The following is a 20,651-nucleotide window of genomic DNA, read 5'->3' as shown; positions in this document are numbered from 1 at the left end:
TGACTCCATGATTATAGAATTTGGCTTTGGGTGAGCAAAAAGGAAGGCAACATCTTTCTCTTGCATCCTATACATTGATTCCAACCTTTTAAATGTCAGGGCCATTGAGGAAGGCATCTTCCAAGTCTGCTGCACAGTGTGAAGAAGAGCTGGTAGGAACGGAATAGCTACAGGACTTCAGACATCCGTGGTGATGGTGTCAAAAACTGGGTCATGAAGTTGTTCAGTGGGCTGTTGTACTTCAATTCCAAGGGACTGTGCCATTCAGAGCACCTGTTCAGAGAAATGTCCCATGTCCTCTGAAGGCGAGGCTCTGTCTCTTGTTCCCACTACCTCATCCGGGGAAGATGCCGAAGGAGGGACTGAAAAATACAAGGAGTCAGACTCACAGTCATCTGCCAAGTCAGGTGAGTTAGATGCCACTGCTTGCGCCGCTCCGGCGCAACCATGAGGTAGAACCGGAGGAGGAGTTGGGAATTCCATATGGGCCCCTTTTGGTATGGAAGTAGTACTCAATGGCACCAGTGAAGGAGGTAGAAAAACGTCAGAAGCCTCCGAATGGGTAGGCAGAACGGGCTTAAAGGGAGTATACGATGGAGAGGTAGCACCCAAGTAGCAAGAACGATCATAGAAAAGATCTCAATCCTTTCTAAGTCTCCAATCCTCGTCCTGCCAAGATCTGTGGGGGGGTGACAACCAGTCAGAGTAGCGATCCTACTCTCGGTTTGGAGAGCGCGATCGGTCACGATCAACATAGCCACATCGACAGTTGGACTGGTATGGATCTGGAGACCGGTACCAAGGAGGTAAGTCCCATTGCCTAGGTGAAAATTGAGGTTGATACTGAGGAGACCGCAAAATCGTCTCCAGATGGCTTGGAGTAGGAGACCTGGATCTTCAGTACCGATCTGACGGAGCTGGACAGGATGGAAGAGGCGACATGTCTCTAAGTTCGCCCTCTAAGGCTGTGGAGATCAAGTCCAAGACCACTATGTGAGGTGGAGTCATAGTTACCCCAAATATTGGAGAATTAAAAGTACAGGAGGCAGAGGTGGAATGCCCCATTCCTTCTCAGACTTTTCAGTCACCTTCTTTTTCTTGGCTGGTGCATAGACAGAGAGTTTCGGGCATTTAGCCTTTTTAGACATTTTCCTTGCTGCTGTAATGGCTAAGGATCTACCCAGTGTTGGTGGGTCTGTTCTATCCTCTTCAGCTATTGTTGGGGGGGAGGGGGAGAAGTCTCAGTCATCACGGCCCCTTCTTTCATGCTTATGGAAGGAGTTGTGGCAGCCTGCTCACAAGGCATTTGAGCTTTAGGCATGTCTACCACCTGGAGGGCTCGCTTCCAAAGAATAGCCTTTAATCGGTCCACCCGATTCTTACATGCCTGTTTAGAGAGCAACTGGCAGTGATGGCAGGATTCCACTTTGTGGGATTCACCCAAACAAATCAGGAAGAGTGAGTGACTGTCCAAGGAAGGCACTTTACTGCCAGAAGCTGTGCATTTTCTAAAATGGGCCTTTTGGGCCATAGGCCACCGAGACACCACCATCGCCCTGAAGTGACACTTATCTCCGTTCTCCTCAGTCCTTCCAATATAATTTTTTTTCTAAATATATTTTTTTAATTATATAACTCAACCAAATAAGAGAAAGAAACTGCTAAGAATCGCTAAAAGGCTCAGCGTTGATGAAAAACAGTCAGAGAAGCTCCCAGTGAGGTAATCAAAAGTCAGTCAAAAAAGAACTGAGGGGAAAGGCGGGAACCCGCACTATATATACCGTAGATGGTGGGGGAGGGGTTCCCGCCAAAATGCTGATCAGCTGTAGAGGTTTCCCAAACAACTCTTCGGGTAGGTGCAGAGCCCATATGTGTGATGCACACCGACCACGAAGAAGAACCACCTAATAGCCAAAGCTATTGTACAACTCATTCAAGAGATGCTTTCATAAAGGATTTTATTACCTGCAAATCTATATTTCAAAAATTATCTTCAACTTTAACTATAATTGATTTATCTTTTCACTGTTATAGACTAAATAATATTTAATCCCCTGTATGAGGCATTACTGGCTGCCTAATTGTCTAGAAGATGAGACAACTCCTCTGTCACATGGGTCTTCACAGCTTTCACTCCTTCCTTCTTCCATCCTGTGAAGCAAACAGTGCATGTGCATACAGTACACCAGAGGAGAGGCCCAACTACTGCCCTGTTAATTACTGTTCTCCTAGGATACTATCTTAGAACGGACAGAAAGGCCTATTCAGCATTGCTGTGTCAATATTGCAGTTTCAAACAGACTGGCTATGCTGTTAGGGCAACTACCACTAAGCATATTTTTCTTCACTTGGACCCAAATCTGAAATCGGTTATCAAGCCTGTAGAGTGGAACACAGTTAACAATAGAAAAATACAGACTTCTGCATTAAAAAAATGTAATACTGCCCCATTGTTCTTGTCTTGTTTAGTTGTAGCAGGATTCCATTCTATTTTGTACCTTTATCTCTTCTTCCCTAAGGTAATCCAATAATCCACGCTCAAAATCATCAATAAAGAGACCAATTACAAACCCTTATCACCTTTTGGAAAACCTGTCAGAATGAGCCTTAAGTAAAAAGAAGCTTAACAATTCCTAGTAAGTTGTATGTGTTTAGAGTCTTCTGTTGAGCCCCTCATCTGATGGTATCAGCCACTTCTCTTCCAACCCATAATGAGGTTCATGATCATTACGTGGCAAACCTGCAACAGCCTGATTTTTCTATGTGTGAAAACTGATTAAGATAATAGAACAAAATCGTTATGTGCAAAATGTTCACAGATGACAGTTTGGCATATTTCATTAAAATGAGATTCAGTGAAGGGTAAACAATTCTGAAAACGTGTTGAAACCAGAAACACTGGTACGGCTGTATTCCAAAACTCTCTACCATATTTCTAAAATAAAAAAGCCTTGGAGGGAGCAATCCCAGTCAGTGGCTAGACAGCCATAGGATATGTGGGTTTCCAGGAACCGACCTCTGAGCTCACACTCCAAGGTTGGTTCCCGGAGAACCGACCTTCCCTCCCTTTCGGCGCTGCCTCACACTCCATGCTTGGAAGAGGAGTGCGGTGCAGCCAAAATGGGGCATTCCAGGGGACGTTCCAGGGCAGAGAAGGCAGAAATGCCAGTACGACACATCCAATGTGTTGTCCGGCAGTCTCCTCCCCTGCTCCGCTTTCCCGTGGCTAGACAGCCGCAAATGCAGGGCAGGAGGAGCATGGAGAGAACGATCCCCTAATGCTTCTCCTGTCCTGCATTGGATAGGTGGTTGCCTCCTAGTTCGGAGGCGGACACCTATCCCCATAGGATTGCGCCCTTAGGGTACAATCCTATGCATCTTTACACAGAAAGAAGTCCTACATCTCCCACTATCTCTACAGGCAAAAGTGCTGGCTGGGGCATGCTGGGAATTATAAGACTTTTTTCTGTCTAAACATGCACAGGATTAGTCATATTTTGACGTGATATTCTTTACCCACAATGCACAGAAGAGTTTACAATGTATAAAAGTAAACTCATAGCAAGGATTGTATCAAAACTAGTCATTGAATGAATAAACGTAATGTTACAGTTTTTCAAAGACATAATTATAAAAAGGAATTTTTTTGTCACAAACTACTTAGTTCCCACATTCATAACATAATATTTAAATGTTCATTACAGCAACAGCTACTGCTATTTCTGGAAAGTAAAGCAATTCTCAATCCTTTTGGCCCAACTCTCAATAATTGGGGTACTTAAAACAAAAAACATATTCTCATCATTAGTACTCTGACAAGAATTTAGTTAATCCAAGAAATTAGTGGATAACTTCACTGCTTCAGACCAGACAATCAACTATTAAAAAGGAAAACCCAGCTTGTGCCAAACATTTGAGTATAACCACCATCACCTCCACAGAGAGATTAGTTATTATGCACACAAAAGCAATATGCATTAGAGCTGAGCCGAGAAGCAATTCTGGTTCTGTTTTCATGTTAGTTTTCTCAAAAAGCATCTCTCTTTTTTATTGTGCTACTGACTGCCTCTTTGAAATTTCATTTCATTTTATTTTTTGGCCAAGTCATGGACACCACAAATTAGTGCACAAAAGCCCCCAAAGATTGATTTTTAAGGTTCCTGGAAACTGTATAAATTACTCAGCTAGCTCAAAGAGAACACGAACAAGTAGCTCAAAGAGAGTCCTTAACTTAGTGAAGGTCTAGAAGAGGTCTGAAGGCTTATATACATGCTGTCAGCTACCTCTCTTACTCGTTTCAGCAGGATTTGCTTCCTCATTGTCTGCAGCTGGAATTTTTCCTGTCCTCCTGAAGATTCATGAAAGAATCTTCTGGCAGCCAGGCAGGGGCTCTGATGACAACTCTGAGTCTTCATCTGGTCCACCATTTGTGCTCTGGAGAGTCATAGGGTGAGGAAGGTGAGTCGGGAAACAAGCCAGGACCTGGGATTAAAGGGGTTCTTTGGGGGACCTGGTGAGGCAGCCCTGTGAGGGGACTCCTCAGGCTGCTCCATGTCATCTGCAAGAGTAGGCCTTACTGTGGAATCTCAATCATCCTCTTCTGCAGAGGTCACCTCTGGGCTCAGGCTGGCGAGGAGCCTGACACAAGGACACTCCTCAACCATAGGGGGGCGGGGGGGGATTTCAGCTCATAGCTAAAGGGACTCTGTCTAAGCTTCAGCTAATTTGGAGAGCTGCCCAAGCCTGAACAGCCTATCTTAAGAGATATACAGCACACAAAGTTTAGGTTAAAAAACTGCACAGTTCTTTGTATCATGAAAAATCAGCCTTGAAGGGTTTTTGCTGTTTTGTCTTCAACAGAACATGGACAGAAAAAAAAGATAAACATTGCTAACTTTCATGTGATTTGCTTATTCTCTCTCATTCAACATGCAAATTTGGATTAAAAAATCGAAACCCACAAAAATTCAGGTCAACTCCAATACACGTTGACAAAGGCCACTTCACAGTGCCCTAAGGCTCTTCAGAAGCAGTCTGGTACCTGTCTACAAGATTAATTACGCAATGAATGCATTCTCCCATTTTGTAAAGTTTACTACATTCTTACAAGCTGACCAATCATTGTAAAAAATAAAAAGTAAAAAAGTAACGAAATATCTATGTTGGCTATGGCCTGGCACAGAATAGGATACTATATGCCCACTGTGGGAAGAACTCAAGGGAAACACAGTGAGAGCCCCATTGATCAACCTCCAGCACTGAAACTCAGCACAAAACCTACATGTTCTAATTTTCACAGCGAATACATACGATTATGAGAACATAATAGGAATATAACATAACTTTAATAGTCACTGCCTCCGCATTTATTTTCTGGCATAGGGGAATCCAGTATGTTATTAAATTTTATTTCTTACTTGTGGGCAGCACTTCTACATTATTTCCAGATACTTAGACAAATGGAATATCACTATGGTTTCTATTTCAGTAACTTCACTAACAAAATGTAAATTATGTACATTTTTGACACCTCAAGCTAGGCAGTGCCCAAATAATGGCAAGTGCAGCCTGAAGTTTCTTAAAGGATAATCTGTTTTGTTGAGCCATGGAAAATGAATGCGGAGACAGTGGAGAAACCATCTGTGTAAAGGCCATTCCAGCCAAGCATAACAGCCATGGATACTTTTTATTACAATATTGAGCAGAGCAATCTTATGGTCCCTGGGAAAGCATTCCAGGGATCATAGGGCATGTTGGATTCCCTCTCCTGAGGCCATGACATTTCTATGACCTCAGGAGGAAGAATTCAACCCTCTCCCACCCATTCCCCCTCTTCCACCCTCACAGCCAGCATGGAAAGCACTGCCACTGCTGCTTTTCCAAGGTCGCAACAGTGACCTTGGAAGACCTCAGAGAGGTCAAAAAGGGGTCGGAATGGAAGCTAGGGACGGGAGAAACCAGGATCCACAGGATAATACAACCTCTCCATCACTGTCCCTGCCCACAAGAAGCCAGGTCAACTAAATGGCCTCAGAGGCCTATCTTACTGATTTTTTTTCTTGTAAGAGGAACTTGAGGTGAAATCACCTCTGTTCTCCTCCCACCCTGCCTTGTTCTTGCCAGCAGGGCATAGGACTCCGAGAGCATTATTGCTATAATTTTGGAAGTTTATTTGGGGGAGGGTCTCCCCATTTTTCATTGAAGAAGATAGAGCTGTCAATTAAAAAGGGAGAATTTTCCAGATCTTAGCTTATATCATAAAGCTTATTGTTAATCCATACTAATGATTGGGAAACAATTTTTTCTTTTAATACTCCTCCATGGGCTCTTTTGGAGTCAAATTATTTGGTATCCCTTTTTCACTGGATGGTGTTAGTATCTAGGTATATTAAAAAGGAATGGCTCCACGAACAAGCTTAGCAAGAGAGACTTGGAATGCAATAGCTCGCCAGCTACAGTTTGATCCATATTCTCATGCTAAACTAACCTTACAGGAGAATACAGTTCTGAAAATAAAGAGACGACCTTTTATGTGGAGGAGTTCGGCTGACAATGGAATTTATACTTTAGATCAGCTAATAGGTTTGTACAATGAATTCCTACCATTTTCAGTATTGTGGATTAGATATCATTTATCATCTAGTACTAGTTGGCAATATATTCAGCTTCAGCATTTGTTGGAGTCTATATAAAGCCCATCAGCAATGACTGCTTCAGCGCCCCCTGCATTGTTGGAGGAATTAATTGGTTCCTTACAGAAAGCTAAGCCTACAACAGCTGTCTATAGAAGTCTTTTCGAATGTGGTAAAGCAGATGTTCAGAAGGTCAGAGATGAATGGAATAAGGAATTGGAATACTCTATATAGTTTAATCAGTGGGAACTGGCCTTAGGTTCCATACGTACTATTTCTGCAGGCTTGCTAAGAAAAAGCTGGCTAGCTTGGCTAGATGCTGGTGATGTAATGAGGACAATGCCTCACTGACACATATGATGTGAGCACTTATTTATTTATTTATTTATTCAATTTATAGCCTGCCTATATACAAATACTCTAGGCGGCATACAAAGTTAAAAACAATGTGACAAAGAATCCAACAATAAAGACAACACAGCTTAAAAACAGTGTACAAGAGTCAGCGAAAGGAACAAGAGTTCTTAAAAAGGAAGGCCTGCTGGAATAATAAAGTCCTCAATTCCTGCTTTAAAACCTTCAGAGAGGTCAGCAGGCACATTTCAACCATCAGGTCGTTCCACAACTGAGGGGCGGCAAAGGAAAAGGTCCTCTTGTGTGTAGCTACTAATCTCACATTAGGCAGCCACAGCAGATAGCCCTCAGAGGACCTTGGGTGGCGGACTGGGACATAGGGGAGAGGGCGCTCCCTAAGGTACCTTGGACCTAGACCATCTACGGTCTTAAAGGTAAGAACCAACACTTCATGTTTCCGTCGGAAACAAATTGGCAGCCAAAGATTTTAAAACTGGTATAATTTGGCCTCCACGGGGTGTCCCAGAGACCAACCTGGTTGCCATATTTTGTACCAGCTGAATTTTCCAAACTAAATATTCAGACAGCCCCAAGTACAGCACATTACAGAAATCAACCCTAGAAGTTACCAGCGTGTGCACCATCATTACTAGGTCCACATATTCCAGAAATGGGCGTAGCTGGTGTGTCAGTAGAAGCTGATAAGAAGCACTTCTCACTGTTGCCTCCACCTGGGGTGCCAGGAGCAGGGTGTCAAGAACCACCCCCAAGCTACCAACTTGCTCCTTCAAGGGGAGCACAACCCCATCCAGAACTGGTTAAAGGGTAAAGGTGTCCCCAACCAGTCGTGTCTGACTCTAGGGTGTGGTGCTCATCTCCATTTCTAAGCCGAAGTGCCAGCGCTGTCCGAAGATGCTTCCGTGGTCATGTGGCCGGCATGACTGAACACCAAGGTGCACGGAATGCTGTTACCTTTCCCGCCGAAGCGGTACCTATTTATCTACTTGCAATTTCTTGCTTTCAAACTGCTAGGTTGGCAGAAGCTGGGAGCTCACTCCGTCACGCGGCACTCGGGTCTCGAACTGCTGTCCTGCCGACCTTCTGGTCTGCAGTTCAGCGTCTTAACCACTAAGCTACCGCGGCCCAGAACTGGTTGACATACCTCAATATCTGAATTAGGACCCTTCAAGATAAGCTCCTCTGTCTTGCCTGGATTCAACTTCAGCTTGTTCTCCCTCATCCAGCCCATTACCGACTTCAGGCAGTTAGGAGTCATACATTCCATGGATAAAGATGTTAAGGAGAAATAGATTTGGGTGTCATCAGCACACTGATAACACCCAGCCCCAAATCTCCTGATGATCTCTCCCAGCAGGCTCATGTAGATATTAAACAGCATCGGGGATAGGATGGAGTCCCTCTTAGGGACTCCACATAATACTTCCTTTTTCGAGGAGCAACTATCCCTACACAACACCATCTGGAACCGTCCTGAGAGAAAGGAGCAGAACCACTGCAAAGCACTGCTCCCAACCCCCTCAGGCGATCCAGAAGGATACCATGGTTGATGGTATCAAATGCCACTGAGAGGTCCAAAAGAACCAACAGGGATGCACTCTCCCTATTGATCCACAGGTGAAGATCATCCACAAAGGCAGCCATGGCAGTCTCAACACCGTATCCCACTCTGATGCCAGTCTGAAATGGATCCAGGTAATCAGTTTCATCCAAGACTGCTTGGAGTTAAATGGACACCACCTTCTCGATTACCTTGCCCCAAAATGGTTAATTACTTACTGGCCTATAATTATTGAAGTCCAGGAGGTCAAAGGAAGGCTTCTTCAGAAGTAGTCTAACAATTGCTTCTTTCAGACATGATGGAAAATTACCTTCCCTTAAGGAGGCATTAATAATATTCAGCAAAAACTGGTTTATTGTCTCCCCATCCTGAACTACAAGCCAGGATGGGCAAGGATCAAGAGGGCAAGTTGCCTTTTGACCAAACCAAGCAGCTTGTCCACATCATCAGGAGCCACAAGCTGAAAATGATCTAGTTTAATCATGCAAGCAGAGTTGCTCGGAACCCCACCATTGATTTCTGACCCCACGGCAGCGTCCAAGTCTGTTTGAATCCGAGAGATTTTATCCACACAAAAAATCATTGAAGGCATCACAGCGAGCTGCTGAAGGTTCTAAAATTGGATTCAGTGTGACTCAGCTCCCTAACCACCCTGAACAGCTCAGCTGGGTGCAAGTTTGCGGAAGGAATACATGTAGAGTAGAAAGCTCTTTTTGCTGCACGTATCTCCACTAGGGATGCTGGAGAAATTCGAGATGGACTAAAATGAGCTTTGATTTCTAAGAATCCGACCTGCGAAATCCGCTGCAGAGTGACCCCCCCAGGTCGCACAGAGTCCGTGGACTTTTGGATATTTTTTTTTTACTTTCCCAAAATTTACGCATCTATATTCATAGGAAAATACGTACATTTCTGCTGAGGAAACATTGAATGGAAAGGGGAACAATACGTTACATGTTACGTACTGAGATAAATTATGTAAATACTTATGTAATTATTTGCAGATTTTTCTGCATGACAAAAAAAAATCATCTGCATCCATCTGTGGGCGGACGACAGAACAAAAGGCACCTGGCAATCCACAAAACACAGACGGAGCAGATTTTACACAGTCCATACATCCCTAATTGCCACCGCATAAATCTTCAAATGACCCCTGCGATGTGTCTTGTCAGATTCAAGTTGAGTTTTCTACCATCGGTTTTCTAGTTGTCGTCCTTGCCGCTTCAGATCCCTCAGTTCTTCTGTAAACCACGGAGTTTGTTTGGAAGCAGGTAGGAGAGGATGTCTAGGAGCATCCATGACAATAACCCTGGTCAGATCTTCATTCCACACCAGGGACTCAACAGGGCTGGCGGCAGCACCAGCCAAGAAACCCCACAAGGCATTTTGGAATAGCAATGGATCTATCAGCCTTCACAGATAGACTATCTTAATTGGTCGGCCACCTCCGCAGAGGTGGCTAGTAGCCATGACACCAGCCCTGACCAAACAGTGATCCATCCATGACAACATGGAGACAGATAAAACCTCCACCCACGGATCATTCTCCTGACTGGAACAAAAAATCAAATCGAGCTCATCCTAGAGTGGCTTCTTTTTGGTTGCAAGTCATTGCTCATATAATTTTTGTTCCTGAAAAATCTGTGATAACAGCAGATGTACATGCACTTTTAAATTACATCCCTGTGATGTGGGGATTAACAGATGGACAGCAAAAGTGGATACTGAGAGCTTTTACAGTTGCAAAGAGACCTATATTCCAAGTTTAGAAGGAAAAATACCTACCACCTCATGGACTGAAGACAGACAGGTTGCTTACCTGGAACTGTAGTTGTTCGAGTGGTCTTCTGTGCATTCACACATATGGGCTCTGCGCCTGTGTGGAGACACGTTCAGAAAACTTCCAAGCTGAGCAAAGTTTTGGAAGGAACCCCTCCCGCACCGCCTATATTCCCACCTTCCCCTCACTTCCTTAAGACTGCAATGGCAGTCACGAGTCCAAGGAGAAAACACCTCGGTGTCAATAACATACGAAGATTGACACCAAAGTGGGGAAAGGGTGTGTGTGAATGCACAGATGACCACTTGAAGAACTACATTTACAGGTAAGCACCCTGTCTTTCTTCTTCATGGTCTCTGTGCATGACACATTTGGGCAAATAATAAGCTGACTAACCAGGGGTGGGTCAGTGTCTCACTGCAGTACTGATGAAAGCACAGTCCTGCCAGAAGCACAGTTGGATCAGGCCCAAACGTCCAATCTATAGTGTCTTATAAAACTGGAGGGTTTAGACCAAGTAGCTGCCTTGCACAGGTCCACCAGAGGCACCCCCCTTACAAAGGCCATAGAAGTTGCTACTTCCCATGTCGAATGCACTCAGATTCGAGGTGGTAGGTCCTTCCCCAAGACTTGGTATGCTAATCGAATAGTCTGTACAATCCAGGATGCTAGTCTCTGGGAAGATACTGGCAAACCCTTATTATGTCCTCTGTAGCATAGGAATAAGCACTGTGATTTACAGAAAGATTCAGTCCTTGATCTATAAAAAGCTAGGGCTTGCTGGACATCTAAAGTGTGTAGTCTCTTCTCCAAATCAGAAGCTGGAGAGGGAAAGAAGGCAGGGAGAACTATTGGCTGATTCACATGGAAGACTGTCACCGCCTTTGGGAGAAAAGCCATGTCTGGCCTAAGTATCACTTTTTCCTTGTGGAAAATGGTATAAGGGGATCTAGCCATATAGCAGAGAGTTCACAATCTCTCCACAAGGTTGTAATTCCTACCAAAAAAAGCAACCTTCCAAGAGAGGGGTTGGTAGCAAGAGGCTCGAATGGGACCGATGTTAGACTGTTAAGTACCAGTGACAAGTCCCATTGAGGAATGAAATCTCTCATGGGGGGCTAAGTTCTTAAGTCCCCGCAGAAACTGTTTGCATGAAGGATGGCTGAAGATTGAAAAACCCTTCAAGTCAACTGTCATTGCAGATATCTCTGAGGTATCAACTCTAATAGAAGAGTATTTCAGACCTTTACTGTATAAGTGTTGGAGAAAACACAAAACAAAACGTTGTTAGGATTGTAATTGTCTGCAGCCGCAAACTTGGTAAAAGCAGCCCATTTGGCAGAGTAGGAACAGAATGTTGATGGCTTCCTTGCTCCATCTAGAATTGTCTGTATGTCCTTCGGTATCGACAAAGAACGGTCCTTCGATATAGAATCCTCCATGCTGTGAGTTTCAAAGTGCAGAGATCAGGATGACAAACCTGACCTTAGTCCCGAGAGATAAGATTGTCTGTCAGCGGAAGACAATGTCCCTGTGCCAGGTCCCTCAGTATCTGGAACCAAGGTTGTCTCAGCCACCATGGGGTGATTAAGATGCAGTCATATCCTCCCTGATTTTCGAAACTGCTCTAGTGAGAAGTGGAAATGGAGGAAAAGGGGAGAACAGAGTTCCGTTCCATTCCAGGAGAAAAGCATCGCCTAGGGTTTCCTGGCCTATTCCTACTCTGGAGCAAAATTTCTTACAAACTGCATTCTCGGAAGTTGCAAAGAGATCTACCTTGGGTTGACCCCACTTTCTGAAATCTTTTCCAGAACTGTCCTGGTCAATTGCCACGTGTGCGAGCACTGGTGAAGGTGACTTAGAGAGTCTGCTAGAATGCTGTCTGTTCTGGCAACATGCAGAGCTGTTAGACGAATGTCTCTCGCAATGGACCAGTTGTAAATGTCCATGGTAAGGTGAAGGAGACTGGAGAAATGTGTTCTGCCTTGCTTGCTGAGGTACCATAATACTGTTGTACTGTCTGTGAGAATCTGGACATGTCAGTACAGAAGGTATGGCTAAAAGGCACACAGAGCCTTCCAAACTGCCATTAACTCCAGAAAGTTTATATGGGACGTAGTCTTTGTTGCAGATCATAAACATTATGTTTGGAGAGGACCGCAATGAGCTCCCCAACCTAGTAAAGAAGCATCTGTTGTTAAGTCCCTGGATGGAGGAGAGGGAAGAAATGGCATCCCCCGAGTCAGATGTGCAGGATCCATCCACCAAGGCAAGGTGTGAGCGATATGTCTTGGTATTGTAAGCCTGACCAGAGATGCATTGTCGGTGGCATTGAAAGCTCAAATGAACCAATTTTGTAAAGGTCTCATCTGTAGTCGGGCCCACTACATGACTGTAGGGGTTTACAGATTCCCCACCATCTGTTCTGGTGGGGAATCCATGGGGGGGAGGTGATCCGTTCCTCCCCCCCAGAATCCTCCAGAGCGGTTCCACTCTGCTCAGATTCCAGGGGGGGGGAAGCAGCTTACCTTCCCTCCTGCCATCCAGAGCCGTTCGCCTCCTCCCTGTCCCTGCCAATTGCCATGTCTTAAAAAAAAAAATTGCCATTGGGAGGATGTACCCACAGACTTATACACAAATAGAGTCATGAATCTTGCATGTAAGACTATGTGTCCGTAGGCTTATACGCAAGATTCATAGCTCTATTTTGTGTATAAATCTATGGGCACATCCTGCTGAAGAAGCAGCTGAGTGCCGTTCCGCCTCCAGTCCTCCTGGAGCGGAGGTAAGTGGTCCCGATTCCAAAGAATCCGGCTTCATTTGAATCCGCAGCGGATTTCTCTGACATCCCTACATGACTGACACCGTCGCTGCCCTGTAACCCAGCCAGCATTGATTGATGCATGCCCTGGTGTGGTGCTCAAAATATAGAGATGTGACCTGGTTGATCAAGACTTTGAAGCGATTTAAAGGAAGATACACCCTGCCAGTCCTGAATCAAGTACAGCACCTATGAACTGGACCCTTTCAATGGGAGTAAGGTGGGATTTCTCTTTGTTGATCCTGAGTGTCCTTGGAGAAGGTTCAAAATGACTACAATAGCACGAGATAGAGCATCTCTTGATACATCCATCAAAATGCAATCATCAATGTATGGGTATACTTCTATGCCCTTGATGCGCAGGTAAGCGCAAACCACCACCATACACTTCGTGAACACGCATGGGGCTGACAATCTGAATGGCAGAACTTTGAACTGGAAGATCTCCGGACCAATGGCAAAATGGAGGAATTTCCTGTATGATTCTTCAATCGCTACGTGGAAATACGCATCCTTGGGCTCAACTGTTGCAAACCATGAGACCTTTTGAAGAAGTGGTAGGACCATAGCTAGTGTAGTCATTCTGAATATCTTGGTAATGACAAACTTGTTCAGTTCCGGAAGAAGGCCCCCAACCTGTTTGGGGATGGTGAAGTACCTGGAAAAAAAAGCCCTCCGTATCGACTCTTGGGTGAAGACGCTGAATAGCTCCTTTCATTAGAAGAGATCTTGTTTCTTCTTGCAGGACTCTCGAAGGTGGTGAGGTCCATACCAAACCTAACAGTGGAAGGGCGTCGAATTCTATTCTGTATCCTCGGCAAATAATAGCCAGTACCCACTTGTCTGATGTTATTCTTCTCCAAGCTGCAAAAAAAGTTTTTTAGGAGATCCTCAAAGGGTAGATTATAAGGATCGATGCCTAGGGGAAAGGGGCTGGAGTCAAAGGTGACACCTAGAAGACCTGTCTCCCATCATTTTCTGTTGATACTTGGCAAAGGAGTAGTTCTTCCATTGCTGTTGGTGGGGTTGGTGTCTAGTGCTCAGTCCCCAGGTTGTTTAGGGGGATAGGGTTGCTGCTGGCAGTACCAACTGTGAGGTCGGTATGAGGTAGGGATGTTAGAGAATTCCACCACGGACTCCAGTGAGGCCAGATTCTTTAGAATCCGGCCCTTCGGAGTCCGTGGCGGAACGGAGCAATCCCACCCGCCACCCCATGAAACCTCCCCGGAATGGACCCTAGCTTTTGTCGGCCATCCGCTGACCTCGTCTGCAGGGGCGAATGGCAGCCCCAGTCTACAGACGCCATTTCCCTCGCTACATTAGCCGTGGTAGGCTACGTAAGTATTTACATAGCCTATCATGGCGGCCGCTATGCCATTTGTGTCCCTGCTCTTTTCGTGATAGGCTACGTTAATATATACGTAGCCTATCACGGCTAATGCAGGGACGCAAATGGCGGCCGCTACAGCAGCTGCCATTTGCGGCTGTAGCCCAGCAGCGTGGACTCGCTGTGGAGCGGAGCCGGCCAGGGAGGATTCCGGGGGGAGGGGCAGATTGCCTCCCCCCACCGCGAATCCCTGGAACGGAGCCAGGTAAGGGATTCGTACATCCCTAGTATGAGGCATGCTGCTGTTGTTGTTACATTTGGCCTATGCCCATTTAAGAGCAGTAATTCTCGCCTTCTGCACAGAATCCATTTGCTCGTCGTTTTTTGCATTAAATAACCCCTCTCCATCAAAAGGCAAGTCTTCTATTCTCGAACTAGCCTCTTAAGTTAGACCAGCAGAGTAGAGCCAAGCGTGTCATCTTAAAGCAACCAAACCAACCATAAACTTTGCATTTCAGTCGGCTTGGTGTCGAGCCATGTCTATCTGCTGGCAGGATAATTTGGACACCTCTGAGTGAAACATTCTTGCCAGTTCGCTTTGCTCCTCTGGGAGGTAAGCACTAAGCGAATCCATTTTTCCCAAAGGAACAATTGGTACCTGGCCATCATGGCCTGGTAATTTGAAACTTGAAGTCCCAGTGCTGCTGAGGAATAAAGGCGATGACCCATAAGATCCAACTTACAGCCTTCCTTATCTACAGGGGAAGCATGCGATTTTTGAGAGCGTCCCTGAGCAGACTCCACAATTATTGAATTTGGTTTGGGGTGTGCAGAGAGGAAAGAGACATCTGTCTCTTGAACCCGATACATGGACTTAAGTCTCTTTGAAGTTGGGGCCATGGATGAAGGTGTCTTCCAAGTCTGTTGTACAGTATGTAAAAGAGTTGGAAGAAAAGGAATGGCCACTGGGCTAGACATGTCAGTCATGATGGCATCAAATACAGGGTCATGAAGGTGCTCAATAGGTTGTTGTACTTCAGTGCTCCATGTCTTCAGTAGGTGAGGCTCTATCCTTCGTTTCCACCACCTCATCTGGAGATGAGATAGAAGGAGGGGCAGAAGAACAGGAGGAACAGTCAGACTGGTAGTCCTCTCCTGAGTCAGGTGATGGTGCTGCTTGTGTTTGCACCATCTCTCCAGTACTGTGTGGTGGAACTGGAGGAGGAGCAGGGCAATCCCAACAGGACTCTTGTGATACCAGAGACGTAGTACGCCTCGGTACTGGTGGAGGAGGCAAGAAAATATCCTGGGCTTCTGACTGTGGAACTTGCCCAGGCAGAAATGGAACCTAAGATGGAGAGATTGCTCCCAAATAATTAAAACCATCAAGAAAAAGGTCTCGATCCCTTCTAAGTCTCCAATCCTTATCTCACTATGATCTACAGTATGAGAAGACCGATCAGAATACTAATCCCAGTCACAGGGTGGAGAACGAGAACGACCACAACGTCCACACCGATAGTCCATTTGGTACTGATCCAAATATCGATATGAAGGAGGTAAGACTCTTCATCGAAGGGACAATGTCAGTCAGTACTGAGGAGACTGTAAGCATGCATCCTGATGGCGTGGTGTTGAAGACCTAGATCTTCAGTCTTGATCTGCCAGAACTGGTCAGGATGGAAGAGGTGGTGTGTTTCTCAGTTCACCCTCAGAAGGCATAGAAATCGGTGCAAAACTACTATTTGTGTGGGCGATGCCACAGCGAGTATAGGAGAGTCAAGCAGAAGAGATGGAGGCGGGATCTCCCACTCCTTCTCTTGCTATTTAAAGACTTTCTTCTTCTTGTCTGGGGTGTCAGCAGCCAGTTTGGGGCGTTTAGCCTTTTTAGAGATTTCTCGCCACCGAAAGGGTTAGAGTTCTACCCGGTATTGGTGGGTCTATTCTAACCGCCTCCGTTACTGGCAGAGGGGGAGAAGATTGAACTGTAGAGGCCATCACTCCTTCCCGCTTGTTGAAGGGGTAGCAGTGGGCTGCTCACGAGGTGTCTGAGCCTTAGGCATGTCTACCACCTGAAGGGCTCGTTGCCAAAGAATCACTTTTAGTCAAGGATTCTTGCATACCTGCTTTGACAAAGATTGGCAGTAATGTCAAGATTCCACCTTTTGGGATTCATCCAAACAAATCAGGCAAAGAAAGTGACCATCCAAAGAAGGCACTTTACTGCCACAAACAGTACATTTTCTAAATGGGGCTTTGGGGCCATAAGCTGCGAGGTGCATCACCAATGAGGCGATTCTATTTGTCCTCTTTCTTCCTCCTCTTTTCTTTTCTTTTTTTAAAACACAACAAATGATGAAAAGTCAAGTAAAAAGGAAAAAAGGAATGAAAGACGCAAATAGCTCAGCGTTGACTGAAAAGTCAAAGAAGCTCCCTACAAAGTAACTGTGAAGCAGTCGAAAAGGAACTGAGGGGAAGGTGGGAACCCATGCAGTATATAATATAGATGGTGGGGGAGGGGTTCCCACCAAAATTTTGCTCAACTTGGAAGTTTCCTGAACAAGTCTCCGCACAGGCGCAGAGCCCATACGTGTGACGCACAGAGACCATGAAGAAGAACTTACTGCTCTTGCAACATCTGAGCATATCTCCTACAAACATCAAAGTCATATGGATGCTTATTTAGATATATTACATACATTAGTATAAGCAGTCCATATAAGAGAGCTTTGGCTATTGGGCGGAGTACACGTGTAATAAATAAATATTTTTGAAATGGAAATGCTAATTCTTTTTTTCCCCTTCCTTGTGGTTTTTTTTCCTTTTCCTTTTTTTTTCTTTTCCCTGTATAAAGGGAGATGTTAATGATTATTCTGTGTTTCACAATATGATCCCCTCCCCCATTTTTTTTGCTTTTTTAATTTGTCCGTTGTTGTTACTGTTGTGTTGCAAATAAAAAGATTTAGTTTTTTTTAAAAACCCTGAACTGTTAGTTAAATTTTGTTTGAAGTCACTGAATTGTATAATGTGTTAAATTTAGGAGTTCTGTAATGGGTAGCTATTACAGAAATGATCAATAGGAATTATAGGTCAGCTCCCCACTGTACACTATCAATCTTCCCTATGCATTCTTAGAAGAAATGTCCAACTAACACAACCAACTAACACAGACTATAAAATATAATAGCTTAAAATGCACTTCGGCTGTAAACCTATGCTCACTTACCTGAAAGTGAGACACGTTGAACACTGTGAGAATTACATTTGAGTAAAAGTACATAGGATTGCACAGTAAGAGAAATGAAAAAGTACATGAACTTACACAATGCAGTTAACCATTAGGTATCGGCACAATATATTCATTGATTTTCCAAACCAGTAAAAATGGATGCTTCCAAGGTTCTAAACACAATCATTACTTTCAGTGTTCAAATATTATACTGAATAACCTAAGTTCGAATTCATTTAATTACACTTCTTTTGCCATCATTTAAAAAAAATTACAATGTTTATATAGGCCACACAATAACAATTTTCTCTATTTAAAGTCTAATATTAAAATCAAATCATATTTAGCTGTGCACAAAATGTCAACTATTAATGCAGTTACTAGAGGAAATTCAAATAATAACAGAAACCCAAGGAACTTTTTATTTTTAGCTAATAGCCTTATGGATAACGTGTAAGTCTTTTGCAATCCTTCCTTTACTAAAGATCACTAAATTATACCAGTAGAAATATTCAATAGAGCATAAGGACCTCAGGGCATTGCTGAACAATCTCAGCTTTCTTTGTGCACATTCAACTGCCACATTTAACCTTCACACCTTCACTGCATTGGCCACTGAAAGAAGAGAGACATATTGAAGAACTGTCAAGTCCCATGCAGAGCGCATTGAGCGCAATGAAAGGAAGGAACATTGGTTACTTACAAACTTCCCCTCCTTGGAAGGCTCAGCTCCTTCTGCAAAGGAAGGAAAATACCATTAAGCAATTAATTTCCAATGCACAATAAGAATACTTTTTATCAAGTACCTAAACACCACAATGGTTTATTAATGGTTTAACCTTCTTTAGCCCCGACTAAGATTAATTAAAAAATCTGCATAGTCCTTTGTGCACTATTTTATACCAAAATACAGACTGTCTTAGTCATTTGCTCCTAGATCGTCACTACACAACACCTGTGCTTTCTCAGGCAAAGAATTTTGCAATCAGGGATCTCGTTATAGATTACCAAATCTTTGGTGGGGAGTGAGGCTCGATGGTTCACTTCAAAAAATTCCAAGGCAAACATCCTGCCTACTAGGGAATATTCAGTCTGGCACATATTATAAAATACCCCAGATAACCTTGACAGCTCACCTTTATGGCATGTGGAAGTAACTCTTATGAAATATTATTGGGCTGGATCCAGATGTACTTATGCTTAGGGCAGACCCACTGAAATCAGTGGCAATCACTGAGTTCAATGGGTCTACTGTAACCATGACTAAATCTGGATTCAACCCAATATATACCATTTTACAGACAAAAATAACTCCTACAACTCCCAGCATCCACCAGGCAGCATGGCTGGCTGTGGGATGCTGGAAGATGTAGGACTTGTTTCTGTCTGAACATGAATAAGATTGTGCCCTAAAAGCCTTAATGCAAGACAATAGTACACATTTATGCAACTGCGCAGCAAGATAATGTAAACAAAAATTAATGAGTGCACTGTCTGAATAATATGCGACTTAAGGCTTTTAAAATTCTTGCTGATCATCCTTGAATTTAGAAATCTGAATTCAAGATAAGATGTAACACTTAAAATAACTAGAAAGTAATAAAGATATGTTTGAGATCTGAGAGTTTTTAAAAACTAAAATTTCATATCTAGGATACTGATACACAGAAATACCAATTTTGAAACCAAGCACAGAAAATACCATTTTAGAATAAACCTTAAAATAAAGCATGGCAACTCCAACACGTATCCAATAAATATGTAAGTCAATAAATGAAGTAAACTAACTTCATTTTTAAGAGAAAATATTTCTCCATATTTTTCCTTTCTGTATCACAGTGCTGAATTCAAAATAAAATGTCAATGTTCAGTTTTCATATGCTTGAAAACATCCAGTACAGTGTAGCAAAAAATGTATAAGTTATGTCTTCCCTCTTTTCATTCTCCCACTATCACACTGTGGTATATAAACAAGGTATTTAAACTTCCAATTGTAATTAGAGACTGACTTAGTTTTCCTGCCCCACCCTATTTCCTAGTTTCTTTTGTATTGCGTCCATTAAATTGTAAGCCCATGTGTAAGGCCTACATTATTTTTAACCTTTTTCTTTTATTGGTATGATTCCAGCACAATTAAATGCTAGGGGCAGGCCATGCCAGGTAAGGGGAACAAGGGAGAGATGTGTAATATCTGTCCCCTGCTCTGGGCCTGTCCAGAGCCAAAGGATGGTTGGGGGAGGCGTGACTCCATCTTCTGGCCTTTGTTTGCTGCTCTGCAATGCCAGGTCTGTTACCCAGAAAACCTCCCTCATCCATGACATGATCCTGGATGAGGGTGCAGGCCTGGCATGTATTACGGAGACCTGGCTGGCTGAGGCCGCTGCTCTAGCTCTGGCAGCCATGTGCCCAGACGGGTTTTCGTATGCACAGCAGCTGAGGGCTGGGGATCGGAGGAGGAGTGGTGTTATCTACCGGGAGTTCTTGGTCTTATTTATATTCTGCATTTCTACCAAATAATGGCATTCAGGGCAGCTTGATGTGCACCAAAATACCTCAGAATATTCTGTTTCTAGAAAAAGAGACTGTACTACTCTATATTCTTTTATAGTGCAATCCTATGTAGGTTTACACAGATGTAAATTCATTGTACCCACTGAGTTCAATGAGATTTACTCCCATGTAAGTGTGGGTGCGACTGCAGCCTTAAGAATATAATGATTACATTTCCAGATGAGATCAAAGGTCCATCTGACACCTCTGGGAAGCTCACAAACACAGCATGATGGATTTGGCCATTCTGTGATCTTTGCACTCAGCATCTAATTAGTTAGAGGAATACACAGTTCCATGTTTAGCTGTCATGGCTAAATGCCACTGATGTTGAGCTCCACTAATTGTTCTAATACTCTCTTAAGTATTAGAACAT

The 20,651-nt window shown here is 43.9% G+C and overlaps 1 protein-coding gene across 1 annotated transcript in view; it reads right to left on the bottom strand.

Moving 5' to 3' along the window:
• Positions 1–20,651, bottom strand: part of MAST4 (microtubule associated serine/threonine kinase family member 4) — a 373,102-nt gene that overhangs the window by 215,572 nt on the left and 136,879 nt on the right. Inside the window, exon 4 of the mRNA XM_084833380.1 lies at positions 18,429–18,460. Within this exon, the coding sequence (XP_084689506.1) occupies positions 18,429–18,460 (32 nt within the window). The remainder of the gene's footprint in view (positions 1–18,428; positions 18,461–20,651) is intronic.

This window comes from Heloderma suspectum, chromosome 2, assembly GCF_057233095.1.
Source record: "Heloderma suspectum isolate Gila_16-S chromosome 2, 16-S_ref, whole genome shotgun sequence".
Lineage (NCBI taxonomy): Eukaryota > Metazoa > Chordata > Lepidosauria > Squamata > Helodermatidae > Heloderma > Heloderma suspectum.
This window is presented reverse-complemented; position numbering and strand designations above follow the sequence as displayed.